This window comes from Suricata suricatta, chromosome 8 (genome assembly GCF_006229205.1).
Source record: "Suricata suricatta isolate VVHF042 chromosome 8, meerkat_22Aug2017_6uvM2_HiC, whole genome shotgun sequence".
Lineage (NCBI taxonomy): Eukaryota > Metazoa > Chordata > Mammalia > Carnivora > Herpestidae > Suricata > Suricata suricatta.
This window is the reverse complement of record NC_043707.1, coordinates 48,378,575-48,391,166: the sequence shown is the minus strand read 5'-3', so window position 1 is coordinate 48,391,166 and position 12,592 is coordinate 48,378,575. Positions and strand designations below refer to the sequence as shown.

Genomic DNA, 12,592 nt, shown 5'->3' with positions numbered 1-12,592 from the left:
ATTGTTTCTTTCTGTGATTAATTGTTTTATGTATTTGGGCGCTCCCAAATTTGGCGCATAGATATTTATAATTTTTAGCTCTTCCTGATGGAGAGATTCTGTAATTATTATATGATGTCCTTCTTCATCTCTTGTTACTGCCTTTACTTTAAAGTCCAGTTTGTCTGATATAAGTATGGCTACTCCAGCTTTCTTTTGGCTTCCAGTCGCATGATAGATATTTCTCCATCTGTTTACTTTCAACCTGAAGGTGTCTTCCGGTCGAAAATGAGTCTCTTGTAGACAACAAATAGATGGGTTTTGTTTTTTTATCCATTCTGCTACCCTGTGTCGTTTGGTTGGAGCATTCAGTCCATTTACATTCAGTGTTATTATTGAAAAATGTGGGTTTCGAGTCATTGTGTTCTCCCTAGAATTCATGTTTATAGTGGAGTCTCTGGCACCTTGTATTCTTTGCAACATTTCCCTTATAGAGTCCCTCTTAGGATTCCTGTAGGGCTGATTTGGTGGTGATGAATTCTCTCCATTTTTGTTTATTTGGGAACACTTTGATCTCTCCTTCTATTTTGAATGACAGGCTTGCTGGGTAAAGGATACTTGGCTGCATGTTTTTTCTGTTCATCACATTGAAGATTTCCTGCCATTCCTTCCTGGCCTGCCAAGTTTCATAGTTTCATTCGATAGGTCTGTAACCACTCTGATAGGTTTCCCTTTGTATGTGAGGACCCTTTTCTCCCTAGCTGCTTTCAGAATTTTCTCTTTATCTTTATATTTTGCCAGTTTCACTATATGTCATGCCAAAGGCCAATTCAAGTTATGTCTTAAGGGGGTTCTTTGTGCCTCTTGAATTTGAATGTCTGTTTCTTTTCCCAGATTTCTGAAATTCTCAGTTGTAGTTTGGTCTAGTATCCCTTCAGGCCCTTTCTCTCTGTCTTCCTCTTCAGGAATTCCTATGATACGGATGCTGTTCTGGTTGATTGTATCACTCAGGTCTCGAATTCTCCTTTCCTGCTCCTGGATTAATTTCTCTCTCTTTTTTTCAGCTTCTTCTTTTGCTATAAGTATATCTTCTAATTCACCTATTCTTCTCTCTGCCTCATCAGTCCTTGAGGTGGCTGCTTCCAGTGTGTTATTCACCTCATCTGTAGCCTTTTTTAACTCATCACAGTGCCTAGTCATTGTCTCAGTTGATTCTTTGATGCTTTTCTCAACCCCAGCAATTAATTTTATGACAAGTTTTTTAAACTCTTGATCTGGTATGTTGTCTAGATCAGCCTTGAGCAGTTCTGTGGCTGTGACTTCCTCCTGGAGGTTCTTCAGGGGAGAGTTCCTTCGTTTTGTCATTTTTGCTAGTTTTCTGTCTCTTTTCACTGTTAGAAAGTTTGTTGTGCACTGTGCACCTGTTAATATTTCTCTGTTAAAGGAGGCTTATTGACTGTCCAGGGCCTGTCGTTTCAGGAAAAATTCTTTTAATGGTGTCTCTCAGTTTCTCTTGTTGTGTCTTTGAATATTTTATTTCCCTACTCAGCAATATTTGGGACTCGCTGTCATGCACACTTTGGCTTGTTTCTTGGTGTAGCCCTAAGAAGAAAAACAGACAAACAAACACAAAGGGAACAGTAACACACAAATGCACAGACAAATCAAACAAAGAAACACATTAAAAGGGGGGGAAGAAAAGAAAGAAAATGGAGAGGAAAGAGATGAAAGAAGAGAAGAAGAAAAGAAATAAAAGAAAAAAATAAAAATAAAATAAAGGGTTCAGAGACAACAAAGGACAGTGGACAGTCTAAAAGTGTATGACCAGTTGAGGGGAGAGGTAGGGATGAGATATAGGAGAATATATCTGGATTGCAAGAAGGTTAAAAAAAAAAAGGGAGAAAGGAGAAAGGAAAATAATGAGTAAAAACTTTTAAAATTTTAAGTAAAAAAAAGTAATAATAATAAAAATACGTACAGAAAAAGAAGAAAAGAAAAAAAATGAAGAAAAATATTCTAAAAAAAAAAACAACAAAAAAAAGCAGCTCCCCTGGTGGGTAGGCGTGGTTTGGTGTGGTAGGTCTCTGAGGCTGCTCTCAGATGCTCTGCCTTGGTGTCTGTAGAGATTAGATAGGCAGCAAGCCAAGCTCTGCTGAACTATGAACTGTAGGCCAGTCTAATGAGTCCGATCTCCTTGTGCGCAGTTAAGCCGAGTTGTATTTTCCAGGCCCGCCTTGTTTCAAAGTTCCAGTCCATGCACTTTTATGCTACCACAGATGAGATGTATTTGCTTTGGTGGCTGGCTTCTTAGGGGGAGGAATCAGTTTGTCTTGGCTCAGGGATTTCGGCTGCCCCTGCCTGAGGCGAGATGCGCAGCAGGAGGTGAAGTGCGTGTGCACAGTCACAGACCCAACCCCCAGCTGGGATCTCGTTTGAGTTGGGGGAGGAATGCATGCACTGCGGTAGGCGCAGTAGGCGCCAGGAGCTGCTGGAAATGAGCCGGGAGCTCCTGCAGCGTGAGTGCGCACCCAGGTCTCCACCACCGCCAACTCCCTGATGGGATCGCGCAGAGGTGGGGGCTATCTTTTCCCTGCTGGCACCTGGGATTCAGGGTTCGAGCGGCCAATGCTGGGGGCAAGATGCGCCGTGGAAATGAGGTGCGTGCTCCCACTCCCATAACCGAGGTCGAAGTAAGCACCCCTGACACCACCGCTGCCGCAGCCGTCAACTCCTCGCCAAGATGGCGCAGAGCTGGAAGCTGTTCTTTCCCTTGTGCCACCTGGGTTCGGGATTTAGGCTACCCAGCAGTTACCTATGGAGTGAGCTTCTCTCTCCAAGCGCGGTTAAGCGTTCTTTACCTCTTCCCCGAGACAGTACTATGAACGAGTTCAGTCTCTCTGTCTCTTCCCTTTGTCTTTCGGGCTCTGTGCGCTTGCCCCGTGTTGGGCTGGGGCTCCCACCTCCCCTGCCCATCCCGGGCTGGCCTGTTTTCCAATCTCCCCAGTTCGCACTCACTCTCTCAGGTATCTTCAGGTTCTCTTCCTTCTGGAGTCTGTATTTTCTCCTTCTGTTCTTGCAGATGAGAGTAATGTCCTTCTCAGTTCGATCGATGGGGCAGACGAAGTTTACAGAGCTCCCTTCCTCTGGCTTTTCTTTTTGAATCAACTTTTGGGGAGAATGCTTTGGCTTCTAACCCAGAAAAATATGGTTAGGTCTTTACTCTCTAAAAAGTAAATAAACTCCTTTTTCTTGACCCTCCCTACTCCTTTCCAGTTCTCAACTGGTTTTTTACAACCGAGTTTCAAAAAACAAAGAGTTCTCTCTCCTTACGGACTCCACCTCCTGTCTTCCTCGTCACTGCTGCAGTAGCTGACTTCTGCCCCTTACCTTTGTCTTAGGGTCACCGGTACCCTCCTGCTTGCCAAATTTGAATGTCTCTCTTTAGCCCTTTGGTTCTGACAGCTTCCCAGAGCATTTGTTAGTGTTGACCGTGCTCTGCCTCCTGTCGTCTTTGATACCCTTCCCCCCGACTGTTCTCACCTTCTCCACCTCCTCCTTAAATGCCTAATACCCCTGGTGTTCTGTTCTCTACCTTTTCCTTCTCACAATATATCTAGGTAATCTTGTCCACTGCCTTGGCTTTTACATGCAACATCTCCCAAATCCTTCCTACGTTTCTCTTTTGAGGACCAGGTCCCTGTTTCCATGACGTGGTGAGATCTCTCTGCCAGGATGTTCCATAGGCCCCTCAAATGTGTTTCCTCCCAAACTGAGCTGAATCTTCCGTGTACCCCCCTTCCTGCCCTCAGCAGTGACATCTTGTCCGTGAGCCCAAACCAGTTCCCATCGTCAACTTTTTCCTCCCCTTTCGTCTTTATTTTGTTGTATCAATTCTGACTTTGAAACCCCTGTCATCTCTTAAGTGTCCATTGGTGCTGGGCAATGTACTAGGCACTTTTTACATCTGATTTGTCCCCTAAATGCTTCTAAATCCAAATTAATCCCTCTCTCTCTCTCTCCTATTCCCACAGCTGTTCTCATAGTAGGTATTCAGTAAATACTTGTTAATGTACCGGTCTCTGCCAGAAGAGCCAGTAACCTGGCATCATCTTGGCCCCCTCCCGTCTCCTCCTTCAGTCTTCATGTTAGTCACTGAGTCCTGTTACTTTAACTTCTATTCAACATTCTCTCTCTCCATTCCTTCGACCACTGCCTTGGTTCCAGCCTTCATGACTCCTTATCTAGGCTGCTAACCATTTTCTTATTTGTCTGTCTTTAATCTCCACTCCTTCGATTCCATTCTCTGTTACTGCTGCCCCATAATCTTTCTCAAATACAAATTTAAGTGCCTGAATCCAGCATTATCAGTTCCATTGTTATCTGAATAAAGATCAGAATCCTTAACTCAAGAAATGTGCTTACTTATAAGAGAAGCACCTTGCACACAGCCTTCACTCCAGTCCTATCAAATTATGTGTAATTACTGAAGATGCCACCCCTTCTTAACCCCTCCGTGCTCTTTGATCTGTTGGAAGGACCCCCTTCTCCCCATTTCCAAATCATCCTTAAAGATCGCCCACCCTCTTCTAGAAGGCTTTCTTGATAGCCACTCTTATGAAGCAATTGGTATCATTCCTCTGCACACCCCAAAAAGCTAGTGTTTATCTTGATTATATATTTATCTTTTCTGCCTGTCTGCTTAGATGGTGAACTTTTTGAGTCAAGAACTATGTTGTATTTCTAACTATTTTTGCATAAGGAAGAAGGAAAGAGGTAGAAGATAGGGAAAGGGAAAAGGGGAAGTCAGTGAATTAATTGTGCCAGTGGATGGTGTATAAAATTGTTAAGTGTTTTTCCTTTTGCTTTTATTAACTTTATTTTAAATGGGCAAATAATAACCACTCCGTTAAACTGCTCTGCAGAAAACTGGCTAATGTTATCAGTGGTAAAGGTTTAAAACCATAATTAAAAGTAGCCCTAAAAGGGTGCCTGGGTGGCTCAATTGGTTGAGCATTCAAATCCTGATTTCAGCTCAGGTCATGATCCCAGAGTCATGGGATCCAGTTTTGCATTGGGCCCCGTGCTGAACATGGAGCCTACTTAAGATTCTCTCTCTCTCTCTCTCTCTCTCTCTCTCTCTCTCTCTCTCTCTCTCTCTCTCTCTGGGCACCTGGATGCTTCAGTCAGTTAAGCATCCAACTTCAGCTCAGGTCATGATCTTACAGTTCATGAGTTCAAGACCCACATCAGGCTCTGTGCTGACAGCTCCGAGCCTGGAGCCTGCTTCAGATTCTGTGTCTCCTTCTCTCTCTGCCCCTGCTTGTGCTCTGTCTCGCTCTCTATCTCAAAAATCTTTGTAAGAAGATTTCTCTCTTTCTCCCTCTGCCCCTCTCACCTGCTTACTCTTGCTGTCTCTGTCTCTCTCTGTGTGTGTCTCTCTCTCAAAATAAAAAAATAATTTAAAAAGTAAACCAGGGGCATCTGGGTGGTTCAGTTAAACGTCTGACTCTTGATCTCAGCTCAGGTCATGATCTCATGGTTCATGAATTTAAGGCCCACATTGGGCTGTGCACTGAGTGTGGAGCCTGCTTGGGCTATTCTCTCTCTCTCTCTCTCTCTCTCTCTCTCAAAAATAAACCTAGGGGTGCCTGGGTGGTTCAGTCGGTTGAGCGGCCGGCTTCGGCTCAGGTCAGATCTCACGTTTGTGGGTTCGAGCCCCGCGTCAGGTTCTGTGCAGACAGCAAGCTCAGAGCCTGGAGCCTGCTTCAGATTCTGTGTCTCCCTCTCTCTCTGCCCCTCCCCCTCTCATGCTCTATCTCTCTCTGTACCCAAAATAAATAAAAAAAAATTTTTTTTAAAATAAAATAAACCTAAACAAAATTTTAAATAAGTAATCTAGGAGATAAATTACCAATTTGTTTACTTTCCTAAAGAAAGGATTGTGCTTTATCTGTTAGTTGCTAATGAAAATTCCAGGTTAACGCTGGAATTTTTTATGTTGATCTTGTATCCTTATTAAGAATTAATACATTTTTAGTGAGTTTTTTTAAGGTACCAAGTGGAATGCTTCAGCTATCTCTACAGTTCTTGCAATTTTGCAAACTTTTCTAAGGACCAAGCATAAATCCAGTTATAGTGCAGTAATAGGGTCCATCCTTACTCAGCACCATTCAGTTCCTGTGCTATTTCCAGAAACTTCCTATTAAAGAAAAAAATCTTTCATGGAAGATCCTTAATGATAATGCTTTGGTCATATTATGAAAGAACATTTTTTTTTTACAGATATAATCCAACAAATACTCTGATCCATGTAACAGTTGCTTGGTCATAAACTCTCATACCTCCTTAATTGACAGTTATTTGCTGCAAAGCTGCAGAAGATCAAAGCGAACTGAAGTGCGTCTTGGTTCTTCTCAGCTGTTTTATTCTGTTTTCACACAGCCGTTTTCAACTATTCTCATCTTTTCCACCTCAAACATTTCAGCCAGGCCCTTCAAAGGAACACCGCAAAAACTGACCAAGCTTCAAAACCACCAATCAATATTATATATATACACGGGCAGAAAAATATGAGGGAGAAAGGGGACGAGGTGATCCAGAGCTTTTCATCCGGAGCCTAGTCATCTGTTCTCTCCTTTTATTATGAATGTGATCTAACGTTATTAGCATAATAGTTTGGATAGCTTGTCAGGTTCATTACGATGAAGTTTTTCCTTCCAAAGTCAACACATCCAAATGGTGGCTAAGTGATAGAAAATTAAGAAGTCTTGGGGTATATTCTAAGCCTATCTGCTGTCTAGCATACATCGCGTGTGTGTGCGCACACGGGTGTGTGTTATGGCCTACCAGAAGAACATTCTCAAAGAAATTGAAAATAAAAGTGTGGATCATCATAGTGTATAACTGGGTTTTTTAAAAAAAAAACTCCTTGCTGGGCTTCTATGTATAAACTGCAGGCATTAAAACCACCTGCTAGGAACATTCCTGCCAACTTAATCTGTATCTAACTAAGAAAATGATTCTTCAGAGCCGTAACTAGAACAGCAGGAAGGAAAAGAGGGTTCTTTCTTGACAGTTTCAGTCTCTTCTGGAAGGACTGGAATTTTGTTTTTTTTAACTACCAGAAACTCAGCTACCTTTGGTTTTTCTGGTTATATTTTATTAGTCACCTGGAATAAATAATATATAATAATCCTCCGTAAGCTACTGCTTTGTCACCAGACACAGAGATGGATTCTACACAAGGAACTGCGATAGTTGTTTCAACTTTTCGTTCAGAAACTCAATGCATGAGAAAGTAGGTATTTTTCTTAGATTTTAAGGAGATCTAGATTGCCCACCTGAAATGGCAAAACAATTCAAGGCTGGACTTTTCTTAGCAGGGGAAGTGAGTCAGAATAATAGAAATAATTGACAAGTCCTATGTATAATAGTGAAAAATTGAACAAGCAGCTGCTTCTTGTATTGAACTGCAGGGTAAGTGTGTCTTGCATTAGCCTTATTAAACTTTTTTTCAAGTTTATTTAATTTGAGGGATGGCAGGGAGAAAGAGAAAGAGAGAATCCCAAACAAGTTCTGCACTGTCTGTGCGAAGCCCGACACAGGGCTTGACCCCAAGAGCCATATGGGATCATGACCTGAGCCAATTTAAGAGTTGAGCACGCAACTGACTGAGCCACCCAGGTGCCCATTGTCAAGTGTTTAAATGGAAGATTTAAACAGGTGGTGTTTTAAATAGTTAACATTTTTATGGCTTAGGATTCACATAAACACTTTTGAGTTGAATGTCATCGTTTGTTCTGGGCTTCTCATTACTTGCTGAGACCCTCACTAGCTAGTGAAGAAGCCACTCGGACCCAAACTGCGTTTGTTCTTTGAAAGTGAGGCCTCCGCTGTCTCCCACATGTTAATGTCGTGTAATAAAAGACACCTCAATCCACTCATGGGGAATCTTTTCTGCTGGTTTTGAATCTGGCATCTTACTCCATTTATTTCTCTTTTGTATTTCCAGAACTTCCTTATGGCTGGGAGAAAATAGAGGACCCTCAGTATGGGACGTACTACGTCGAGTAAGTCTTGGTACCTCAGTGACTCTTCTCCCGATGTTCTTCCCTCATTAGGGAAGTACAGAATACAACACTTCATGGTTCTGCAGTCCAGCTTTCGAGTCTTTCTACTAGGGGAATTAGAAGTAGGCAGTGAGCATTTGTCTCAGTGGTTCTGGGCTCCCCAGAAGTTAGCTTTGAAGTAAATAGAGCGAGAGGGAAGTTGCCAGGCTGATGACTAGCTGGACGGGTTGTTGTTACCACTACAGCCTTTAAAGAGAAAAATAGTGCATAGAAAACTGTGAAATGAGGGCACGGACCAGATGAAATGTTAAGGTCACTTCCAGTGCTACAGCTATTTGGTCGTGAAGGCTGGGAAAAGGGCAGCGCGTCGTAATGATCCAAAGCTTGGGAGGACAGCACGAGAAGTGTGCTCTCTTTTAAGGACTTAATCAAGGAATGCTCAGTCTTCTTTTGAAGAGACGAGCATTGCTTCTTACACAGCTGTTACGGTTAAATTTAAACATAACTCTGTGTAGGAGCAGAGCACAAACACCTGCCTGTGTTAGAGAAATCAGGATAACATCAACCTGCAATTTTTCTTCCCCTCTGCTTAATTTAGCCAATTGCTACACTGTTAGGACCACCGAGATTGCTTTCTTTCCAGATGCTATAGGTAGAATTTTTCTTAGGCAAATAGTTACATCAGAAACGTTCTACGTACTTCCCTATGTAGGAGTCTCAACTTACTGCCCAGGTGGCGAAGGCTGCACATTATTACCTGAAAAAATAGGAAACAGGAGAATCTTCTAGTTCTTATAATTGCCGATGAATTTCTCATCACTTCGTGGTATAAACAAATGCCATTTCCTAGTATTTATCCCTAAAGTATCTCTGACTCCTGTTGTAATTCTTTTTTTTTTTAAAGGAAGTATAGTTGACACAAAAGGTTACATTAGTTTCAAGTGTACATCTAGTCTTTATGCTAATGTGTAGATTGTTATATGAGCCACTGTGGTTAGAGAGACTTCTGGAATGATTTTTTCAAACCTAACCTGTACTGGAAGAAAACAATTCCGTAGATGTAGGGCGAGTGTTGATACTTTAGTTCCTTTGGACGGCTATGCTAATTTTATTTTTGTTGTGTTGTTTAGTATCTTGCTGATGTTGTGATGTAAAAAGTATACAGCAGCTCTTTTCATTTGTTTTTTTCCCTAAAGCATATTTTGTTAAAGAAACAACCATTTCTTGAGTCGAAGGACTATTTGAAGGTTACCTGAAAGGTTTTGTGGAATTTCTCCCGCTAGCTGTTTGGTCTGTTTAAATTTGGCTTCAGTAAACTATTAATTGCCATTGACTACTGCTGAACCAATGTCTGCAGTAATGATTCTCATTCTCTTACTGTCTGTTCCAAGGAAATTTGAATACGGGTCAAGAGGTGAGAGTCATTTGCCTGTTACAAAATCTTGGGCGAAATGATCAGGTTCTCATTAAGCAAAGATACAATATTGAGGCAACCTCAGGGCGAATCCTGAAGTGACCTGTTCCTGGTTGTCACGGAGCGTGTGAAAGAGCCTGAATTAGAAGCAAAGCAGCAGCGACATGATTTTGTACGATTGGTCCCCGAACGAACTCATTTTACAGGAGGGCAATTTATTAGATTAAGAAAGAGCAGGCTGTACTCAGGATGCACGTTAGTATGGAGTCAGCTGAGCCGTGGAGTGTGGCTTGATTCCCAGATTCGTTAGGGTTTGAATCCCGACCATCGTCCTCTGCAGCGAGTTTACTGACGGAGATAAAAAGCTGTTATCTCCCCGTTTGTCAAACCAGATGGCACAATGATTGCTCTTGGCAGGAGCCTTGAAGTAGTAACACCAACTGCAGTGGCACTTTTTCTTTGCAAGTATTTATTTTCGGGGATGCGATTGTGAAATGGATTAATTTATTTTTGAAAATAAAATTGTTCCAAAAATCTAACGGGAGGCCTTCTGTAAGAATGCTTACGTGTTTAGAAATGTTGTCTCGTGGTGTTGCGTGAAATGCCTTGATGTTCTTAGGTTTCAGAGTCAAAGTATACATCTGCCTTAAGGTCTCAAATTCTTCGTGAAAGAATACAGATTTTGTTTGTGGGGATGGATTTTTGAATTCCACCTATTATACACAGAATTTTAGTACAGAAGAGATTCCGAATTATATATACAATCATGCTTCCTTGCCCCCCTTGTTTAATTTTTCTGGTAATCAGTGATATTCTCCTATCTTATCTCCCGTAGCTAGTTCTATGGAAAACAAAATCTGTTGTATCTTAACGATACGGTGGCCTAACGACATTGTAACTAAATGCAAAGGAGAGTGTTTTTACTCCGTTGTTTTGTTATTTGGGTCGCATTTTAATCTAAGTAGTTTAAGGTGACAGATGCAATTACTCCCTTCGCTAGAATCTTACACCCTTTTGTCAAAGAGTTTTCAGGAAAGGGATTACTCAGTTGAGTACTCCTACTCTCCTTTCCCACACATTACGAAGCGTATAAATACAAATTACTACTTCGTATGTTTTAATGCCTAGGTAGCAAAATGAGTCATTCCAGCTGATGACGGTAAAGCAGGCCAGGGTTCATTCTAAACAGGTTTATTCTTTTCGGAGTGTCACTTTCTGGTGGCTTTACTTTCTCAAGAATCTTTGAAATGTCAGTACCTAATAAATGATGTAGAAAATGGTACCCAAGGTAATACCAGAGATCTTCCTTTTCCCAGATGGTTTTAACAGTTAACTCACTGACAAGGGGCTCTACCTTGGTAGGAAGCAGCAGCCTACTTGTGTTTTAGTGAAACCACAACCCAAGGAATTTCAAGTAGAACTTGCCATATTTAGACTCTGAAACTAAGTAACTACATCTGCTGCAGAGTTAATAATGCACTAGAAGCCTCAATGACATAGAGAAAAACGACATAGAGAAATACCTTGCCCTGATGGGTCCCCGCTCTCCTCTTCCATCAGCGCCATTAATGTTCACAGATGGCAAGTAATTATCCAAGTTGTATGACTATTTGTATGCAAATTTTGTAAGAGCCTTTTGTAAAGGCAGTCATAATCTGAGAGTCTCCTGATGTGATGTTTAATAGTTGGTAGTTGCGAATGTCACTTCTCATTGAAACAGATTCTACCAGAACACATGTATCATTTGGCTGAAGTATACATGTACCACGTAACACATCGTGCTAGGATGTAAACCCCATGGCTTCTGTGTTAGAACCTACTGAAACAACTTTTGTACTGTGGTTGTATTCTCACCTAGCTTCTGCTTGACTGGCTGCGCCCCCCGATGAAACGTGCCCGCCGAGTACTGACTGCCGTTGGCTGGCTAGTCTTCACCCCTAGTCCCCCCACGCTGCTCTGTTCCCCCCACAGACTTGCGTGCTTTCCACGGCAGTTGTGAATGTTCCCAAATTAGAAATACCAGTTAAATTTATATTGTAATTGCATAATTATATTCTTATATAATCACGAAAAAACTTAAGCGTGGAAAAGTTCTGTAATACAAATTGATAAAAGCAAATCTCTTTCTTAGCTGCTCTGCTAAATTAATGTGGGTGAGTCAGTTGGAAAAGTAATAGTAAGATTCTAGAAAGCGGCTCTACTCAGATTTTTCCAAAAGTGTCTCTGTAGCTCCTTGGTTTTAACGAAACTTGAATTAAAATCCTCCTACCATTAACTGCTTTTTAGAAAATGAACTGATCCATTGCCAGCCATTCTGATTGCATTAAATGCAAGGGCTTCTCCTACGGTTTTTGAAAACTGTCCTTGGCTCTGGTGGGTACCTTGATGCAGAAGCTGCGGTGAGTCCTTTGGCAGCTTCTGCTCTGGGCGTCTTCCTTGGGCCCTTCTTGAGTTGCCAAAAGCCTTCTCCCTACAGTCTTCTAACTCCTCTCATTCCGTAGTCTAGAGATACATGTTTGTCCCTTAACCATATACGGATGGAATGGTGTTAAGAATCTATTTAAAAATAACAGACCTCTTTCATCTTATACTGAAATGCTTGTTTTTCTACATTTTACAGTCACCTTAACCAGAAAACCCAGTTTGAAAATCCAGTGGAAGAAGCCAAAAGGAAAAAGCAGTTAGGACAGGCTGATACGGCGTCTTCAAAACCAGGTAGAACTTCTTCCTCAACCTTTTCTTCTAAGAACACCTTGTGAAATTTATTTATCGAATTAATGAAAGCAAAGTTGAACTTTTTATTGTTGGGGCTTTGAAGTTCAATGGAGAAGGTTTCGTTTTTGTCACTGTGAACACAAGAATAGTCTTAATAAAACATCTCAACGTTTTGAGAATATTGCTATTTTCCAATGCTGCTTCTATGGAAAGCGTGAAATTGTTGGTGGAAGGTGTGAATGTCTTTGTTATGGGTCTGAGGTTGCGATGTGAAGATTGCATTGTTTGCTAGTGTTTCAGACTAGGACAGAGTGAGATCTCTAATTCATTATGAGCTTCTCCCAAGGTAATGCTTAGGTCTAAGGTCTGTAACCATCCAGGATTCTTCAGGAACTGCTATGAGTAAGTCCAACAT

General features: G+C 41.6%; 1 protein-coding gene across 1 annotated transcript in view; it reads left to right on the top strand.

Moving 5' to 3' along the window:
* The window catches only part of MAGI3 (membrane associated guanylate kinase, WW and PDZ domain containing 3), a 234,503-nt gene that overhangs the window by 175,260 nt on the left and 46,651 nt on the right, over nucleotides 1–12,592 (top strand). Inside the window, exons 7-8 of the mRNA XM_029946187.1 lie at nucleotides 7,991–8,048; nucleotides 12,083–12,177. Coding sequence (XP_029802047.1) covers nucleotides 7,991–8,048; nucleotides 12,083–12,177 — 153 coding nt within the window. The remainder of the gene's footprint in view (nucleotides 1–7,990; nucleotides 8,049–12,082; nucleotides 12,178–12,592) is intronic.